This window comes from Cebus imitator, unplaced genomic scaffold (genome assembly GCF_001604975.1).
Source record: "Cebus imitator isolate Cc_AM_T3 unplaced genomic scaffold, Cebus_imitator-1.0 Scaffold52, whole genome shotgun sequence".
NCBI lineage: Eukaryota > Metazoa > Chordata > Mammalia > Primates > Cebidae > Cebus > Cebus imitator.
In genome coordinates this window covers 914,358-933,832 of record NW_016107367.1, presented here as the reverse complement: position 1 = coordinate 933,832, position 19,475 = coordinate 914,358, and the positions used below count along the sequence as shown (strand labels likewise).

Genomic DNA, 19,475 nt, shown 5'->3' with positions numbered 1-19,475 from the left:
CAAATGTTCAGAGAATCAGTGAGCACAGACCCCTTCAAGTGGCCTCACATAAATTAAATCAAAGTCTTAAAAGAAGGAAGAAGGGTGCCAGGGAAAAAGATTTAAAGAAGAAATACAGCTGAAAGTTGTCCAGATTTGATGAAATAATTATGCTGAGTCAAGATGCCAGACAAAGAATACATACTGTATCATTTTGTTTATATAAAATTTGGCCAGGTGCAGTGGCTCATGCCTGTAATCCCAACACTCTGGGAGGCCGAAGTGAACAGATCACTTGAGCCCAGGAGTTTGAGACCAGCCTGAGCAACATGGCAAAACCCCATCTGTACAAAAGATACAAAAAGTAACTGAGTGTGGTGGTGCATGCTTGTGGTCCCAGCTGCTTGGGAGGCTGAGGTGGGAGGATCCCTTGAGCCCAGGAGGCAGAGACTGTAGTGAGTCATGATGGCTGTCACTTCACTCCAGCCTGGGTGAGAGAGCAAGACCCTGTGTCCAAAAAAACCTCATTTATATAAAATATTTAAAAATGCTAACACAGGCTGAGTGTGGTGGCTCACTCCAGTAATCCCTGCAATTTGGGAGGCCAAGGTGGGCAGATCACCTGAGGTCAGGAGTTTGAGACCAGCCTGGCCAACATGGCGAAACCCCATCTCCACTAAAAATACAAAAATCAGCTGGGTGTGGTGGTGTGCACCTGTAATCCGAGCTACTTGGGAGGCTGACACAGGAGAATCGCTTGAACCCTGGAGGCAGAGGTTGCAGTGAGCTCAGATAGCGCCACTGCACTCTAGCTTGGGAAACAGAGTGAGACTCTGTCCCAAAAAAAAAAAAGAAAAAATAAGAATGTTTTAGAATGGTTAAAAAAAAGAAAGAAAGAAAAAGAAAATGCTAACACAATCAGTGCTTACTCAAGGCCTGACAGAAATTTCAAAAGGGAGATGTGGCAGTGGCTTAGTAAGTGTATGCAGATGTCAAAGCTTACCTAATTATGTACTTTAAATGTGTGCATTTCGTGGTATGTCAGCATACTTCTGTAGAGCTGTTTTTGTTTTTGTGTTTTAGAGACAGAGTCTCACTCAGTAGGCCAGGCTGGAGTGCAGTGGAGTGATCATGGCTCACTGTAACCTCAAACTCCAAGGTCAAGCCATCTTCCCCTCTCAGCCTCGCAAGTAGCTAGGACACTACAGGCATGCAACACCACGCCTAGCTAATTAAAAAAAAAAAAAAAAAAAAAAAGAGATGGTATGGACATAGTCTTGGTATATTGCCTAGGCTGGTCTTGGACTCCTGGCCTCAAGCAAGCCTCCTGCCATAGCGTTCCAAGGTGCTGGGATTACAGAGAGCCACCAGGCCTGGCCTCTGTAGAGTTGTTGTAAATATTAAAATGTAAACAAAAAAATTTAAATGGGCCAAGGATGGTGCCTTATGCCTATAATCCCAGTACTTTGGGAGGTTGAGGTGGGTAAATTGCTTGAGCTCAGGAGTTTGAGACCAGCTTGGATATTACCGTGAAACCCCATCTCTATGAAAATACAAAAACTTAGCCAGGGTGGTGGCATGTGCCTGTAGTTCCAGCTACTTGGGAGGTTGAGGCTGCAGTGAGCTGTGATCGTGCCAGTGCACTCCAGGTTGGGTGACATAACAAGACCCTGTCTCAAAAAACATTTTTAATGAACATCATAGGATATCCTACATTGTGTTGGATTTGCAGAGGGAACAGAAATGAGTGAAGCTAGCTGAGCATGGTGGCTCACACCTGTAATCCCACTACTTTGGGAAGCTGAGGCAGGTGGATCACCTGAGCTCAGGAGTTTGAGACCATCCTGAGAAACATGATGAAACCCCATCTCTACCAAAACTACAAAAAATTAGCCAGCTTTGGTGGATCACACCAGTAATCCCAGCTACTCAGGAAGCTGAGATGGGAGCACCGCTTGATCCCAGGAGGTGGAGGTTGCAGTGAGCTGATATCGTGCCACTGCACTCCAGCTTGGGTGACAGAGTAAGACCCTGTCTCAAAAAAAAGGAAATGAGTGAAGCTGTTTTTGGAGTTAAGTGACTAAAAGTTAAATGACCAAAAGAAGAGCAGGGTAGGAGGTTATAGACGCAGCCATGAAAAAGATGCAGGCCCCAACCTGGTTTCTGTGATGGACAGTATTTGAACTGGGACTTCAGACTCAATGGGTATTTTCAGTGACCAGCAAGTAAAGAGGTTTGGCACAGTGTTTCTGGGTAGGGAAGAGTGCTCCTCCGTGCTGCCTGGGAGGACTCTCTGCTGCTGGGGACCACCCTGAGAACTGTGAGCCATTAGCTCCGTGGACTTCTAGGCTCCAAATCCTAGCAGTGAACCTCTAGGAGTGAAGGACGCAGAAAGGGTGTTCTGGGAAAGAGAAGATTTGAGATGTCCTTTGGGTCATCTTTGGAGGATCTTGACTCTCAGGCTGAAGAGTTTGTGGCTAATTCCATGGGCAGTGGGTGTTATTAGAGGCTCTTGAGCAGGACCTGACAGGACCCAAATGGAGAAGGTCTGCAGTGAGCTGTGGAAATTCTTTGGCCTGATTTGCTGGATTCGTGGTGCACATCTGTGAGACGCAAGGTTGGGATGGAGTGGACATGGGGACCCTGACATGGATTGTTTGGGGGCAGAGGAAGCCAGTTCATGCTGGTGTCCCAGCCTGGGTCTGTTATCTCGTTAATCCCCTTCTGCTGACTGGACCTGTCGCCTGTACAGGTGCCTCTTGGTCACCCTGGTCCAGCTTCACTGAGCCAGCATTGCTTGTGTCCACGAAGCGGTGAAAGACTTCCTTCCCAGCTGGCCTGTGTGCAGATGCCTTACAGCGGCAGCAGTGGGGCGCAGTGCTCAGGGAGACTGCAGCATGTTGGAGCCCTGCCAGCCAGAACTGTTCCCAATCGTGGCCAGAATCTGTTACTTGCAATCTGAAGAACTTGAACTAATGCTGGTTTTTGGCCTGTGGATTCAAGTGACCTTGGAAATGTTGCTTAAACCCACTGGCCTCTCACTTTCATTTTCCGTTAGTAAAGGAATTAGAGCCATCCGAGGAGCTTATTAAAAATGTCCAGGCCTTGGCCCCTCCCTGGAAATACAAATTTGGCAGGTCTGGGGTGAGGCCCAGGCATCTTGGTTAATTTTTTATTTTTGAGACAGAGTCTCACTCTGTCACTCAAGCTGAAGTACAGTGGTATGATCACAGCTCCTTGTAAACCACAAAGCCCTGAGTTCAAACTACTCTTGCCTCAGCCTACAAAATGGCTAGGGGTATGCACCATCACACCAGCTACTGTTTTTAGTTTTATTTTGTAGAGATCTTGCTGTGTTGTCCAGGCTGGTCTCAAACTATTGGCCTCAGGTGCTCCTCCCACCCCTCAGCCTTCCAAAGTGCTGGGATTGCAGGCGTGTGCCACTATGCCTTGTCAGTTTTGTTTTTTGTTTTTTGGGTTTTTGTTTTTGAGATGGAGTCTTGCTCTGTCGTCCACTAGAGCGCAGTGGGGCGATCTCGGCTCGCTCCAGCCTCCGCCTCCTGGGTTCAAGTGATTTTTCTGCCTCAGCTTTTCGAGTAGCTGGGACTGCAGGCATGTGCCATCACACCTGGCTAATTTCTTTTTTTTTGAGACAGGGCCTCACTCTGTCACCCAGACTGGAGTGTAGTGGCACAATCTTGGCTCACTACAACCTCCATCTCCTGAGTTCAAGCAATCCTCCCCGCTCAGCCTCCTAAGTACCTGGGACTACAGGCGTGTACTACCACACCTGGCTAATTTTTATATTTTTAGTAGAGACGGAGTGTCACCATGTTGGCCAGGCTGGTCTTGAACTCCTGACCTCAAGTGATCCACCTGTCTCCGTCACCCAAGTTGTTGGGATTATAGATATGAGCCATCACACCCAGCCTAGTTTTTATTTTTAATGAAAGTCATACATGAAATGCCAGGTGTGGTGGTATGTTCCTCTAGTCCCACCTACCCAGGAGGCTGGGTGGTGGGATCACTTGAGACCAGCATCGTGCCATTGCACTCCAGCCTGGGCAACAGGGTGAGTGAGACTCCATCTGTGAAAGAAAGAAAAAAAACAGTCACTCATGAAAATCAGGAGGTTGACATGTCAGTGGGTTCTATAACATGTGCTACAATAAACAAGCCTCTCCTGCCAGTTGTGCCCTCTCTGGAGAACTTTCATTCAATCCTTTTTGCTCCCTGTCTCGGGATGCTGCTTTGGGAACTGTGTTTGGTCGTCTGACTTCGGGTGTCTCTGGTTGACTCTGCTCAGGAAAAGACGTATGCGGAGCTCTTGCACCCCCGTCCCCGGCCGCCCGCCTCCCTCCCTGCATCCACCCTCCCAGAGCTGCAGCGCCTCCCAGGTACCGGCCTTCTGTGAAGATGGGGGAGCACTTTACTGCAGAGGCAGGGGATGAATCACACCTGCAGTTTCTTGTCTGTGCGACTCTTTTGTTTTCCCTGGACTTGATAATCATCTCATTTGCTCATCTAGTCTTGTCTTGTCTCGTCTCGTCTCGTCTCTTCTCTTCCTTTCCTTTCCTTTCCTCTCCTTTCCTTTTTCCTTTTTCCTTTCCTTTCCTTTCCTTTTTCCTTCCCTTTTTCCTTCCCCTTCCCCTTCCCCTTCCCTTCTCTTTTCTTTTCTTTTTCTTTTCGACGGAGTATTGCTCTGTTGCCCAGGCTGGAGTGCAGTGGTACAATATCGGCTCACTGCAACCTCCACCTCCTGGATGCAAGTGATTCTTCTGCCTCAGCCTCCCAAGCAGCTGGGATTACAGGCGCATGTCACCACGCCTGGCTAATTGTTTGTACTTTTGATAGAGACAGGGTTTTGCCATATTGGCCAGGATAGTCTCAAACTTCTGACCTCAGGTGATCCGCCTGCCTTGGCCTCCCAAAGCACTGGGATTACAGGTGTGAGCAACCACACCTGGCCCGCTCATCTAGTTTTCTAAGTGCAGTCTCCCACATTCTCTGCCAGTTGTCTCGCACATTTGGACACAGGAATGTCCTCTCCATTTCTTCCCCCTGCAGAGATCTCTCCTGCACCCTCTTGGCCACCTCCAGTCTGACCTGGTTTCTTTGTCTACACAGGACCCAGCTGTTGTCGTGGCGTCACCGTTGACCTCTCCTCATTTAGACCCCCTTTCTCCTGGATCCCGGGTTCCTCTTCTCTCTGTGTCTGTGTTTGGGTGGAGTTTATCCTCTAGTCAGTTCCCAAGGAAGCGTTCATGGTGGGTGAATTTTTGGAGATATTTCCTGTCTGAAAAGTCTTTCATTTGTGTTCACCCTTGACCTTGCTGGGTGTCGCAGTCTAGGTTGGAAAACCATTTTCCTTTAGGATTTTGGGGGTCTTCCTCCATTGTCTCTTGGCTTCCAGGATTGCTGTTGAGAAGCCAGAGGCAATTCTAAAACTCCTGTTTTTCTCTCTGAAAGTTTGTAAGGTCTCTCTGCCCCTAGTGTTGTAAGAACAGATACACGGTGGTGTGCCCTGGTGAGGGCTGTGTTCACCCTGGCAGCCAGGCGCTTGCAGCCTGTGTGCCTGTGGGTGTCTGGGTTCTCTGCTGGGCTCCCCTTCTGCCCCTGCCCCTCCTGGTTTCCTTTTTTGTTGTTGTGTTTTCGTTTTTGTTGTTTTTTGGAAACGGTCTGTCACTCCATCACCCAGGCTGGAGGGCAGTGCCTCACTGTAGCCTCAAACTTCTGGGCTCAAGCAATCCTCCCACCTCTGCCTTCCAAGTAACTGGGACCACAGGCATGTGCCACCACGCCCAGCTAAATTTTATTAATTTTTGTAGAGATGGAGTCTCACTGTATTGCCCAGGCTGTTCTTGAACTCCTGGGCTTCAACAATCCTTCTACCTCGGCCTCCCAAAGTGCTGGAGTTCCAGGCATGAGCCACCGCACCTGGTGCCCCTCCTGTTTGCTCTGACTGGAGGCTTCCTTTTTTTTTTTTCTTGAGTTGGTGTTTTTACCCTTGTTGCCCAGGTTGGAGTGCAGTGGCGCAATCTGGGCTCACTACAGCCTCTGCCCCCTGGGTTCAAGTGATTCTCCTGCCTCAGCCTCCCAAGTAGCTGGGATTACAGGCACACACCACCATGCCTGGCTGATTTAGTATTTTTAGTAGAGATGGGGTTTCACCGTATTTTCAGGCTGGTCTCGAACTCCTGACCTCAGGTGATCCACCACCTGCCTTGGCCTCCCAAAGTGCTGGGAGTACAGGGGTGAGCCGCCGCACTGGGCCTGGAGACTTCCTTTTGTATCGTGTACTTCCTAAGCTGGCCGCCCCTTTTCTTTTCTCTCCTGTTTATATCTTTTTGTGCTTTTATCCTACTTTCTAGATGACATTCTCAGCCTCATTCCTCGAGCCCTTCTGTCCGATTATTTCCAGGATCACAAGTTTAATTTCCGAAACTTGCTGTGGTTGTTTGATGGCTGTAGAGTCTTCTCTCATCTCCCTAAGGATGTTTTGGAAGTCTCTTCTCCCTGCCTGGTCTTCATGTCTCCCAGGTTGCCTGTTTTCTTTCCACTTGGTCTTTTCCATGGCAGAGGCTTTCTTCAGATGTTAGTGATCCCTGGTTTGAAGACCTCAGGTGATCCATCTGCGTCGGCCTCCCAGAGTGCTGGGATTACAGCCTGGCCCCTTTTTCTTTTTTTAACCCGTTCCCACTTGTGGTGGTGTTTGAGAAGGGAGTGAAAGAGTGAATATGCGCCCATTGCTACCACTGTCCAGAAGCTTCTGGCTTCTTCAGAGCCCTGCAGGTGACTCTTGCGCATACCCAGTGCTGGGCACCATGGTGCAGGCCCTTCCTTCCCTCCAGAATTCCGGTGTTGTTAGTCCTGAGAGGATAGCCGCTATTTTCCCCTAAGCCTCCGAACATCTTTGAGTGGTATTTAGGTGCTGGTGGGGCTGCCTGTTCCACTGTAAGCCATGGGGTCAACGCCACTGGGCTGCCTGCAGATGAAGGGGTGAGACTTCCAACTGCTGTCTAATGGTGTGGGGCAGAACCAGCTCCATTTTGAGGGAAACTAAATTGTTTTTTTCCACTTTAATTTTTTCCATGTTGCCTTTTTTTTCCTATAACTTCATTTAAACATCTATTGTTTTTGAGCTCTCTTCGTCAAAACCTGTTCCTCGGAAATATTACCCCTCTTCAGCATACTAAACTCTAAGCCTTTTCACTCACATTCTGGAAGGCCATGATCCCTAGAAATAGAGCACAGGGTGCTAACAGGTGTGTTAAGGGGTGCACACCTTAGTCCTGCAGCAGTCCCCTCATCATGCTTTAACAGCTTATGACCCCGTGGTTTAAACAAACACCCAGGGAAGCTTGTCCCAGCCTGCCCGGTGTGTGCCCCAGTAAAACCATGAGCAGCAGGAAGAGTCTGGTGGGGAGCCCCTCGCAATACTTGTCATGACCCTGGAGGAGCAGAGCCCAGAGATCATCTTCAGGGACCTCTCCCTCTGGGCTGCACCCATCTGGAAGGCCCATCCCAGAGCCTGTCTGTAGAGCCAACCAGAGAGCAGGGCAATGAGCGATCAGATACCAGGGTGTGTGCCACTGGGTCCAGCTTCTGGTCTTCATGTCTCACAGCAGGGTTGGAGTCCTGGTGCTGGCCGTGGTGCAGTCATCAGGCTGGTGTCAGTGACAGGGTCTGGAGCATAGACAGGAAGAGTGGCCAGTTGACTCCGCCAGCCCCTGCTCAGGAAGGACAGGATGTGACAGGTACCCAGGAAACCTGCTTCAGAGTGTTTTCTTTAGCACACCCCCTACAGTTAGCATATGGAGCTTCTTGCTGGATTCTGAAGTCATGTCTCAGACCAGATGCAGAGGCCTAGAAGTAACTGGAGCCAGTGCAGAAGGATCCACCAGGGAGAGGCCTCTGCCATGTAGTCTGCAGGCCAGAAGAGAGCAGCAGCGGAGCCTTTTGCTGTCCAGAGCCCAGTGGTTGGAGCCCTGCCCTACTGGGCCAGAAGTTTCAAATGTTTTTAGCAGTGGGACCCATTGTTCAAATTTAAAAAAAATTTTTTGAGGTAAACTCTTGTTCTGTCACCCAGGCTGCAGTGTAGTGACACAATCTCAGCTCACTGTAGCCTCAGCCTCCTGGGCCCAAGTGATACTCTTAACTCACCCTGCTGAGTACCTGGGATTACAGGTGTGTGTACAAAATACAAAAACACTCCCAGCTCTTTTTTGTATTTTTTGTAGAGATGGGGTCTCGCCATGTTGCCCAGGTTGGACTTGAACTCCTGCACTCAAGTGATCTTCCCAACTCAGCCTCCCAGAGTGCTGGGATTCCAGTCATGAGTCAGTGTTGCCAGTCCCAAATAAAATCTTGTACATAGCCATATGTGTTCAACAAGTAACAGCAAAACTACTCCCATAAAACTGCCCCTTCCACAGGGGCCCTGAGGCACCTCTGCAAGGCCAGGGCTCCATAGGCTGGAAACTGCTGGAAACCTGCTGCTCTTCGGGCCAGTGAGGATGGAGAGAGAGCTTGGCACAGCAGCCCCAGGGCAGCAAGACCCGCCTCGTACCAGTGTCAGAGTCTCAAAGACCCTCAGAGCTCATGGCCCCAGCTTCTCCAGCTATGGACACAGACCCTGAGGAGGAGGTCCTCCCAGTGTGTCAGCCCTCGCCCTGAGAATTTACCTTTAATTTAATTCTAGGCCTGTTAACATGGGTATCGTATCAAGTTTTTAAGCCCATCTGAGATTAGAAAGAATAGATCAGAAGCAGGAAGAGGGTCTGCTACAGGGAAAAAAGAAGTAGAAAGACCAAACAGAAATCACAAAGCACAGCTGCCACGGGGCCATGTGACAAATGGCCCAACCAACCCACACGCCCCAGTGGCCCCTGAGCAGCACCATGAATCCTTAAGGGAAATAAAGCTTGGCATGTGTCGGAGTTGACAAGGATTAAAACAGGGAGGGAGACTCGGAGGGAAAAGAAAAGGCAGTCTACAAAGCACAGATGGTCACTTGTTTGGGTTAGGATTATTTCCAGAGGCGCCTTTCCTGGGAGATTTGCACTGCTGCTTCGAAGACTCTCAGTCCACCCTGGGGTTCCTGAAACATTCCTCCTGAATTTCTTCCCAGTTGTGATAAGTCCATGCCAAAATGGTCTGTCTAGATAAACATTTCCTTTGGCTGTGAAGTCTTTAGCATGTTTGTTTTTCAACCTGGGTTTACTCACATTCCGACTGAGGAGCGTGTGAGTGATTATGTGTGTACGTGCGCACATGTGTTGGTAAAAGCTTATGACAAAAGCTCAGCTACAGGAAGTGTGAGGAGCTCTGGTCTGAGCCCAGACACCTGTGTTTTATTTTTATTTATTTTTTTGAGAGAGAGTCTTGCTCTGTTACCAGGCGGGAGTACGGTGGCGCGATCTCGGCTTACTGCAACCTCCACCTCCTGGGTTCAAGCGATTCTCCTGTCTTAGCCTCCCAAGTAGCTGGGATTACAGGCACGAGCCACCACGCCCGGCTAATTTTTGTATTTTTAGTAGAGACGGGGTTTCACCATGTTGGCCATGACCTCAATCTCCTGACCTCGTGATCCACCCGGCTTGGCCTCCCAAAGTGCTAGGATACAGGCGTCAGCCACCACGCCCAGCAAAAAAAACATATGTTAATTAGCCAGATGTGGTAGCATTCACCTATAGTCCCAGCTACTCAGGAGGCTAAGGCGAGAGGGTCACTTGAGCCCAAGAGGAGGCGGCTGCAGTGACCTGTGATCTCACTGCTGCACTCTAGCTTTGGGGACACAGCAACACCCTGTCCCAAAAACAAAAAGCAAGCCTTCTTGCAGGAGCTGGATTTTGAACTTAAAAAAAGCAAGCACACACGTTTGCCTGCCGTACACACGTCCTCCCTCCCTCCCTGTCTCCGCTGTCTTTCAGCTCACCAAGACTTTGTGTATTTTTTTTAGCATTTTAACTCTTAAATTCCTTATTTATTCCATCATACAAGTTGCATCCTTCATTTCTTTTATATTTTTATGAAGTTTTGCATATGAATAAGCCAAATTTTTAGACCACCTACTCCTTTTTTTTTTGTTTTTTTTTTTTAGTAGAGATTAGGTCTCGAGCTCCTGGGCTCAGAGAGTTCTCTGGCCTCAGCCTTTCATAGGGCTGGGATTGCAGGCATAGGCCACTGAACCCAGCCTACTTTTTATTTTATTTTATTTTATTTTTTTTGAGACGGAGTTTCGCTCTTGTTACCCAGGCTGGAGTGCAATGGCGCGATCTCGGCTCACCGCAACCTCCATCTCCTGGGTTCAGGCAATTCTCCTGCCTCAACCTCCTGAGTAGCTGGGATTACAGGCACGCGCCACCATGCCCAGCTAATGTTTTTGTATTTTTAGTAGAGACGGGGTTTCACCGTGTTGACCAGGATGGTCTCGATCTCTTGACTTCGTGATCCACCCGCCTCGGCCTCCCAAAGTGCTGGGATTACAGGCTTGAGCCACCGCGCCCGGCCTTACTTTTTATTTTTAATTGAAATTTTTATTGAGCTCATGGTCACTCCACTCGTGTTGATACCCAGTTCCCCACAATGGTAACTGCAAAACCGTAGTGCATGCTCACAGCCAAGGCTTGTCTACTTCCCTTTTTCTGAATTGTGGTGGGACACACACTAGCTTTGCTGTTAGTGACGGTACATTTGCAGTGTTGTGCAAACCCTGTCACTGTCTAGTTCCAGAACATTCATTTTTTTGTTGTTGAGATGGAGTCCTGCTCTTGTTGCCCAGGCTGGAGTGCAGTGTCATGATCTCGCTCACTGCAACCTCCATCTACAAGGTCCAAGCGATTCTCCTGCCTCAACCTCCCAAGTAGCTGGGACTATAGGTGTACACCACCATGCTCAGCTAATTCTGTAACTTTTAGTAGAGACAGGGTTTCACCATGTTGGCCAGGCTGGTCTCAAACTCCTGACCTCAAGTGATCGGCCCGCCTCAGCCTCCCAAAGCACTGGGATTACAGGTGTAAGCCACCGTGCTCGGCCTCATTCCAGAATATTCTTGACCCTCAAGGAAGCCCCTACCCTTGCAAAGCCACGCCCCATCCCGCTTTCACCTTCCCCTCTCCCAGCCTCTGGCAGCTGCTCGCCTGCTTTCTCCCTGACGTTTTCCTCTTCTGGATGTTTCATAGAAGTGGAATCCTACAGTGTGTGGCCCTGAGTGATGCCTGCTCTCTGACAGCCCCTGACAGTGTGTCTGGGTTTAGTCTGTTTAAATGAGGGCTTATTCAGCCCCAGACTTCTGGTACAAACCAGAGGACAGTGAGGGGCTCTTGCACCCAGCACAGCTATCAAACCAGCAGTTCCAGGCTCAGCGGGGAATGCTTTCGCCTCCAGAGGAAGGCTCAAGAAGAATCTACACTAGCTTTAGTGGAGACACTTACATCAGTGCTTTCTGAAAACAAATAAGCAAAAACAAACAAGTAAATCCAGAGGTGACAGTTAAAAAAAAAAAAGCACTGAGTTTATAAAATAAATACAGCAAAGATGTGTTGAGGCCGGCAGTGAATCAGGCCACTGTGACAAAGCCGCACAGCGGGGCTGCGTGTGAAGCCCATGCGGCTCCACCCTTGCGTACTGGGAGTTCACAGTGGGATTCCCGGCTCCCAAGATCCTGAGCTGCTTCCCACTGGGAACTGCTCTGAAACGGGCTTTCTCCAGAGGAAGATGATGAGGTCATTTGCTTTGAGGTCCAGTGACTGCCACTGCTTCTGACCTCATAGAAAACCATCCCTCGCTGATGCCCGGCCCTGCTGGTCTTGAAGCTCCTTGCAGGCATCATCTCATGACGCTCTCAGGGCGCATCCAGAGCCCTGGCAGGCAGGACCAACAGGCAGGGCTAGGACCAGGCCTCTCTGTTTCCAGCCCAGAGAGTAGTCAGCTCAGCAAGCCCAGAGTCTGCCAACTTTCTGTCTTTTTTTTTGTTGAGACAGAGTTTCACTCTTGTTGCCCAGGCTCGAGTGCAAGGGTGCGATCTCGCCTCCCAGGGTCAAGTGATTCTCATGCCTCAGCCTTCCAAGTAGCTGGATTACAGGCACACGCCACCACACCCAGCTAATTTTTGTATTTTTAGTAGAGACGGGGTTTCTCCATGTCGGTTAGACTGGTCTTGGACTCCTGACTTCAAGCGATCTGCCTGCCTTGGCCTCCCACAGTGCTGGGATTACAGGCATGAGCCACCATGCCCAGCTCTCTTCCTGTCTTAGAGCTCGTTTACTGATGTCCCTGTGTGCTTTTCATCAGACTATTTCTGCTCTTCCAGCCTCTGAGAACTGGCCTCTGTCCCTAACCCTTCCTGAAGCCTTCCTGGGCTGTCTGCAGGCTGGCCTCCCACCTGGAGTGAGGGCCTTGCCAGGCAGTGCCAGTCCTCCTTTCAGGGAGAAGCCGCTATGCAATGAGCTTCCATCACGTAAAGTCAGACCCTGGTGTCAGGAGTGTGGCAACAGCGGGGTCAGGAGGGCTGGGCGGGGCTCACCTCCTGCTTCTTGGGCCGGACCCTGGTCACACAAGTGCGCTCAAATCAGGAAGCTCCACCACGCTGCACACTTAGGATCTGTGTATTTTTCAAATGTATGTTGTCCTACAGTAATACAAAATAGAGTTTTTCTTTTTATGGGACCAGAGCAGGTGAGGGGTTGGGGACACAGGATGTTTCCAAGGGAAGCAGGTGGCCAGGGTCCCTCCTCTGTGTGCCTCCTTAGCATCAGGTTGGTCCTGAGCATGCCACATGGGCAGATGTGGCCTCCACCTGCAGGGAGCTCGCGGGCAGCACAGTGGCACTTCCCAGAGACCGGGCAGGCAGCACCAGTGGGGTTGTGAAGGGTGGGCAGCAGCCTGCCAGTGAGCAACGCTCGAGGGGACGTGTGCTGGGAAGGAACAACTGGTGAGGCCAGGGTGAGGCTGGACCGTGCCTGCACTTCCCACTGTACTCTGTTCTAGAGGCTTCTAGCAAAGGTTGGTAAATGGGCGGAGGCTCATGTCAGGGGCAGAGGCGAGAGAGACCAGGGAGACCAGGAGGTTTTATGTTCCAGAGATGTTGTGAGGCGATAGAGAGAGGAGGGAAGGGATGCGGGGTGGCCGCCCTCTGCCTGCGCACGAGCGCTACTCCGCCTGCACTGCGCTCCTTCCAGCGCCGTCTCGCCCTGTCTGGAGATCCCTCGGAGGCTGCACTTCAGTGCTCCCTGTTCTTGCCCTTCCCCTGCAGCACAGTCACCGCCCTCTTTCTCCATCATTCCCGTTGTCCCTGACTTACTATTCAAAAGCTAGCAGCTTCAAACCACAGCGTGTCTCAGCTCTGGGCCAGGACGGTGGGCAGCGTGCGGCAGGGACCCAGCTCTTCACCACCGTGTCGGGGCCCTGGCTGGTGGGCTGAGGGGCGAGGCCTGGGCTGCTTTTCTGTCTACTCCACGCAGCCTCCTGAGTGGGGAGGGCAGAAACCGCTCCACACAGCCAGATGGCCTCAGCCACAGCCTCAGCTGGCAGGCTTCTTCCCCAGCCACTGGCCTCCCCACCCAGCCCTGCTTTACAGAGTGATTGCGGGCCGCCCCCTTCACTTCCCTGGAGTCCCTGCATCCCCTGGAATGGGGGCCTAGCCTAGAACAGCCCCTCTCCAGATCTGTACCTCTGAACCCCAGGTCCATGGAATGGAAATGGGTGTGATGTATAGAAAGGGGGTTCCAGGTCGGGCGCGGTGGCTCACGCCTGTAATCCCAGCAGTTTGGGAGGCTGAGGCGGGCGGATCATGAGGTCAAGAGATCGAGACCATCCTGGCCAACATGGCGAAACCCTGTCTCTACTAAAAATACAAAAATTAGCTGGGTGTGATGGCGCATGCCTGTAGTCCCAGGCACTGGGACTGAGGCTGAGGTAGGAGAATCGCTTGAACCCAGGAGACGGAGGTTGCAGTGAGCTGAGATCGTACCACTGCACTCCAGCCTGGGTGATAGAGTGAGAGTCTGTCTCAAAAAAAAAAAAAAAAGAGAGAGAGAAAGGGGGTTGCATAGACAAACAAGCTAAGCTCACAGGGAAGGCAACGAATATAAATCCCAGACATCTGATCCCAGCACAGCCCGCCTGGGTGCACTCCAGGCAGTCCCCGGGGACTTGGCCCTGGCGCCCCAATCCGCCCTCCTGGCCTGCATTCCACAGCTCTGCTGGCCATCCCGCCACAGCCTCTCTGCTGTGCAGGTGGAGTGGGCAGGCGCCGTGGTCACCCTGAGGCACAGGCGTGGCTCCCTTGGGTCTGTCGGATGTCACCAGCCTGTCGGGTTCTGTCTGGAAAGTGGCTCAGGCTTCCAGTGCTGCTCTGCTTTAAGCTGGCGACCGCTGTCCAGGGTGGTGTCCCGCCTTCTGGCCTCTGCCATCTGGCCCTCCCCTTTCTCCCATCAGCGCCCTGTGTCCTCCAGGCATCCACCCTAATGCCACCTCCTTTCCTGACCACCCCTGCCAGTTGCTCATTTAATTTCTTGGCGGCGCCTCCAATATCTGAAGGCTGCCTGGTGATTCCATCCAGCTTCCTGCTCCACTGCTGCCTGAGAGCCCCGTGCAGCCGCTCACGACGGCTGCCAGAGCCTGCACCTGTAACCTGGACAGATGTGTGGAGTGAGCAACTGAGGACTGGGGGAGCAGGAAAGGGAGCCCCTCACGAGGACTCAGTTCTCTCTGTGTCTCTTGAATTAACTCACTTACAGCCCAGTGCTGAGGCTCACACCTGTAATCCCAGCACTTTGGGAGGCCAAGGCAGGCAGATCACTTGAGGTCAGGAGTTCTAGTCCAGCCTGGCCAACATGGCAAAACCCTGTCTCTACTAAAAACTGTAAAAATAGGCCGGGCGCGGTGGCTCACGCCTGTAATCCCAGCACTTTGGGAGGCCGAGGCGGGTGGATCACGAGGTCAAGAGATCGAGACCATCCTGGTCAACATGGTGAAACCCCGTCTCTACTAAAAATACAAAAAAAAAAAAAAATTAGCTGGGCATGGTGGCACGTGCCTGTAGTCCCGGCTACTCGGGAGGCTGAGGCAGGAGAATTGCCTGAACCCAGGAGGCAGAGGTTGCGGTGAGCCAAGATCGCGCCATTGCACTCCAGCCTGGGTAACAAGAGCGAAACTCCGTCTCAAAAAAAAAAAAAAAAAAAGCTCACTTGCCCCATTGCCAGGCTGAGAGCTCCTCCAGCTGCACCCTGAGTGGGCTCACACAAGACAGAACTTTCCGGCCGGGCACGATGGCTCACGCCTGTAATCCCAGCACTTTGGGAGGCCAAGGTAAGTGGCTTACTTGAACCCAGGGGTTCAAGTCCAGCCTGGCCAACATGATGAAACCCAGTGTCTACAACAAAATACAAAAATCAGCCTGGTGCGGTTGTGTGCGCCTGTAGTCCCAGCTACTTGGGAAGCTGAGCTGGGAGGTTCGTTTGAGCCAGGGAGATGGGAGGTTGCAGTGAGCCGGGATTGCGCCAGGGCACTCCAGCCTGAGTGACATAGTAAGACTGTCTTTTAAAAAAATGTATTCAAAAGAGAACTTTCTGACAGCCAGAGTCAGATGGGGGCAACCCCGTGCCTGGCAGTGTTTCCACCATGGAGTTGCAGCCTGGTTTGGGAGAACCAGTTGGTCCTCAGAGGACTGAGAGGCAGTAAGGCAGACACTCGCCCTGGCGGTGGTCACCGGTGGTGACATGCCCACCAGAGGAGCCACCCCCTGCCCTCCTTGCTGCTCTATCTCTCCATCTTCCATGTCCTGATCGATTGAGACTGGCCCTGGGGCTGAGGTGTGGGACTTGGTGCCCACGGGAGGCATTGCATGCATGTGTTTGTCAGCCCACAGTTAGGGGCCCCTGCTCAGAGCCGCCGGCAGGTAAGGGTGTGGGCACCCTGGCGAGGGCGCCTTGCTCAGGGAAGCACAGGCGGAGGAAGGCCCCACTGCCTGAGTGAGGGCCCTGAGAGTGTCTGCACCTGGCAGGTGTGTGACGCGGGCGCTGTGACAGGAGCACTGTGCAGAGTGTGCCACAGGGCGTCTAGTGTGACTTTATTCACAGGAGCCCTGAGAGCAAAGCATGGAGCAGGAGATGCATGGCGACAGCGAGGGACCCGCCAGTGTCCGCTGGGTGATGCACTCAGGGTTCCATGGAGGCTGACCAGGAGGGCATAGACCCAAGACCACAGATGCAGCAGGGAAGACTGTGGCTTCCAGAAAAGCAGGCAGCGCCAGGCAGTCAGGGGACAGGCAGCCCCTCGGGGCATGGGTCACCCACCAGCACCGCTGGTGACCAGAGGGCCAGCACCCCCGGACAGTACTATGCTCGCGGGCTCGGAGGCCTGGTCCAGCTGAGGGGTGGGCAGCCCTGGGACAAACTGAAGCTGCCAGTGAACAGCAGACAGGACACAGAAAGGACTTTCTCCTGTCCTTTGAAGAGTAGACAAGGGACCAGAGATGCTGAGCGTGAACAGAGGCTGCCTGAGGACCAGGGCGGGGTGGCAGCCTTGTGCCATGGCCTGGGCAATGGAGATGTCACCTGCCCGGTGGCACATTAGGGAGACAGCTGTGCCTAGAGAAGAGGGCCTTCAGCTGAGTCGGGAAGGTGAGGGTGGCACGGGCAGGTGGTGGGGCTCCTGGGCTGGCATTCCGTATCTCGCAACACCCACCGCCGTCCTTCACAGCCAGGCCCGCCGTGCCTCTCCCCGCATTCCTCCACCCTCTGTTCACCTGGGCCATCCCCGCCCTTCTTGGTCTCCTGCTGGAGTCCAGGCTGGTATCTGCTGGGCTGTCCCTCAGTCTGGCCCACCTAACGTCCTAGAAGCAAATGACCCTCTCCTGTGAAACTGGTGCTGCGGGCAGGACGTGTTCTCTCTGCCGGCTGCGGGGCCCACACTGGCTGCTGCATGCTGCACGCCGCCACTGACATGTCCCCAGTTCCGGAAGCCTCCCGTCCCCCCTCTTGTCATCCAACTCCTGCCCTCCCTGAAAGTCCCTTCCTGCTTCCAGCCCTCCGGGGTCAGCTTGATCAGCGTCCATTCCAGCCCCAACGACCAGATGCTGTGGGTGCTGGACAGCAGGTGGAACGTACACGTGCGGACTGGGATCACCGAGGAGATGCCTGTGGGGACCGCCTGGGAGCACGTGCCAGGTAAGAGCCCGCAGACGGGGCCTGTGGTGCCAGCCAGCCACGGCTGCCATCACTGGGGTCTGCTGGTGCTCCCTCCAGGCCACTGTCTGTGAGGCAGCCCAGTACCCACCACACTGCAGCCCTTGCGCTGGGGCTGTGCTGTGCTGCCTCTCCCTGGGGCAGGGGACAAGCCTCAGTCATGTTCCTTCTTGGGGGAACCCAGACCATCCTGCTGGTGCTTTTGTGGGAGGGTGTTTTGCACACTGCCCAGGCCCTTCTGTCCTTTGGCTTCTGGCTCTCAGTGGCTTTGCTGGCCCTGCCAACTGGGCATCCTTTCCCTCAGCTTCTGCCCCAAGCCCAGCCGGGCATGGGCAGTCCATCCGTTCAGGGACCCTGGAGGAGGAGGGCAGCGTTACAAGAGTGGGCTTGGGAAGCGCTGGCCCATCCTGTCCACCACAGGCACTCAGAGGGGCCCTGTCTGCCCACAGGGTTGCAGGCATGCCAGCTGGCGCTGAGCACCAGGACTGTGTGGGCCCGCTGTCCGAACGGAGACCTCGCCCGGCGGTACGGCGTCACGGACAAAAACCCCGCTGGAGACTACTGGAAGAAAATTCCTGGCAGTGTGTCGTGTTTTACAGGCAGGTGCCAGAGAGCGGTGGGCCCAAGGTCTTGTTCCCTTGGGGTGCCCGGGGCTCCTGTGGACCATGTCAGGGGGCTCTCAAAGAAGCTGTCCCCTCTGGGCTCCACTCCCCCAGAGCAAGAACTCAGGGCAAAGGCTTCCCTGCAGGAGCCTGTCCCAGGGAGGGGAGGGGCGTGGACACCTGGGCTCTGCCAGAGTCTCCTGGGGCAAGGACAAGGTGCTATGACACCCACTTGACAGTTGAGTGCACGAAGTCCACATGGGGGTGGTGGCTTGTCCAGGGCCCCCCACCTAGAATGTTGCAAGTCCAGACCTGCGCCCAGGTGCCTGTCTCCATCTGTGCCCACCCCGCAGGCTGTGTGATTGGCAAGTATGTGATTGGCTGTTGTCCCTGTAGTGACTGCATCAGATGAGCTGTGGGCTGTGGGCCCGCCCGGCTACCTCCTCCAACGGCTGACAAAGACGTTCAGCCACTCACACGACACCCAGAAGAGCAGCCAGTCCGCCATGCCCCACCCCGAGGACCTGGAGGACGAGTGGGAGGTCATCTGAAGGAGCCCTGGCAGAGTGAGCAGAGGGTCCAGGCATCCGTGGTGGGCACAATGGCTTCCGAGTCACTCCCTGGTGGACACGCTGCTTCGAAACTTGTCCAGGCACCTGTGGCCAGGTTGGACCCACACACTTAACTTTCATCCGTGTTGGTTTCTGTCTCGTTCCGGAACCCACAGCCTCCACCCATGGCTGGAGCGACTGCTGCAGCGGTGGCGCCTCAGCTCTGGACGTGGCGGCTGCCCAGCCGCACGTATCCCGTGACCCGTGTGCTGCCGTCCTGGTCTCACCCACAAATAGCTCCCGTTTCTGTTGGTGGGAGTGGTCTCTGGAGGCCTCCCAGAGCCAGGGGCAGCGGGGAGACCTATGAGCCCCGCGGGCAGCTGGGCTGGTCCAGGGACTGTTTCCACATTAGCAGCCCCAGGGCCAGACGGAGCCAAAGGTCAGTGCTCTGCAGCGCAGGGTGTGCTCGGTGATGGCTTTGTCCCATCTTGAGGAGGTCCGCCCGAGACAAAGCCGCAGAGCACATTCCACGCCAGATACTGTGGCCGGGAAGCCAAGGCCGGGCTTGAGAGGAGAACACCGGCCATGCCAGGAGAGAACATGCACACCACACCACACCACACCACAACACACCTCACACCACACCACACCACAACACACCACACCTCACCACAACACCCCACACCTCACCACAACACACCACACATCACCACAACACACCATACCTCACCACACCACAACATACCTCACACCACAACACACCAAACCACACAACACACACAACACACCAAACCACACCACACATCTCACACCACACCTCACCACACCACAACACACACCACACCAAACCACACCACACCATACCACAACACACCACACACCACACCACACCAAACCACACCTCACCATACCACAACACACCACAACATACCACACTACACACACCACACTTCACCACACCACACCACACCTCACCTCACCTCACCTCACCTCACCTCACCACACCTCACCTCACCTCACCTCACCACACCTCACCACACCTCACCTCACCACACCTCACCACACCTCACCACACCTCACCTCACCTCACCACACCTCACCACACCTCACCTCACCTCACACCTCACCTCACCACACCTCACCTCACCTCACCT

At 53.4% G+C, this 19,475-nt stretch overlaps 1 protein-coding gene across 1 annotated transcript in view; it reads left to right on the top strand.

Annotated features, from left to right (window-relative positions):
* The window catches only part of TECPR2 (tectonin beta-propeller repeat containing 2), a 133,385-nt gene extending 114,949 nt beyond the window's left edge, over window positions 1–18,436 (top strand). Inside the window, exons 18-20 of the mRNA XM_017528066.2 lie at window positions 17,009–17,150; window positions 17,618–17,767; window positions 18,167–18,436. Of these exons, the coding sequence (XP_017383555.1) occupies window positions 17,009–17,150; window positions 17,618–17,767; window positions 18,167–18,321 (447 nt within the window). The 3' untranslated portion in view covers window positions 18,322–18,436. The remainder of the gene's footprint in view (window positions 1–17,008; window positions 17,151–17,617; window positions 17,768–18,166) is intronic.
* Window positions 18,437–19,475: the final 1,039 nt, after the last annotated feature.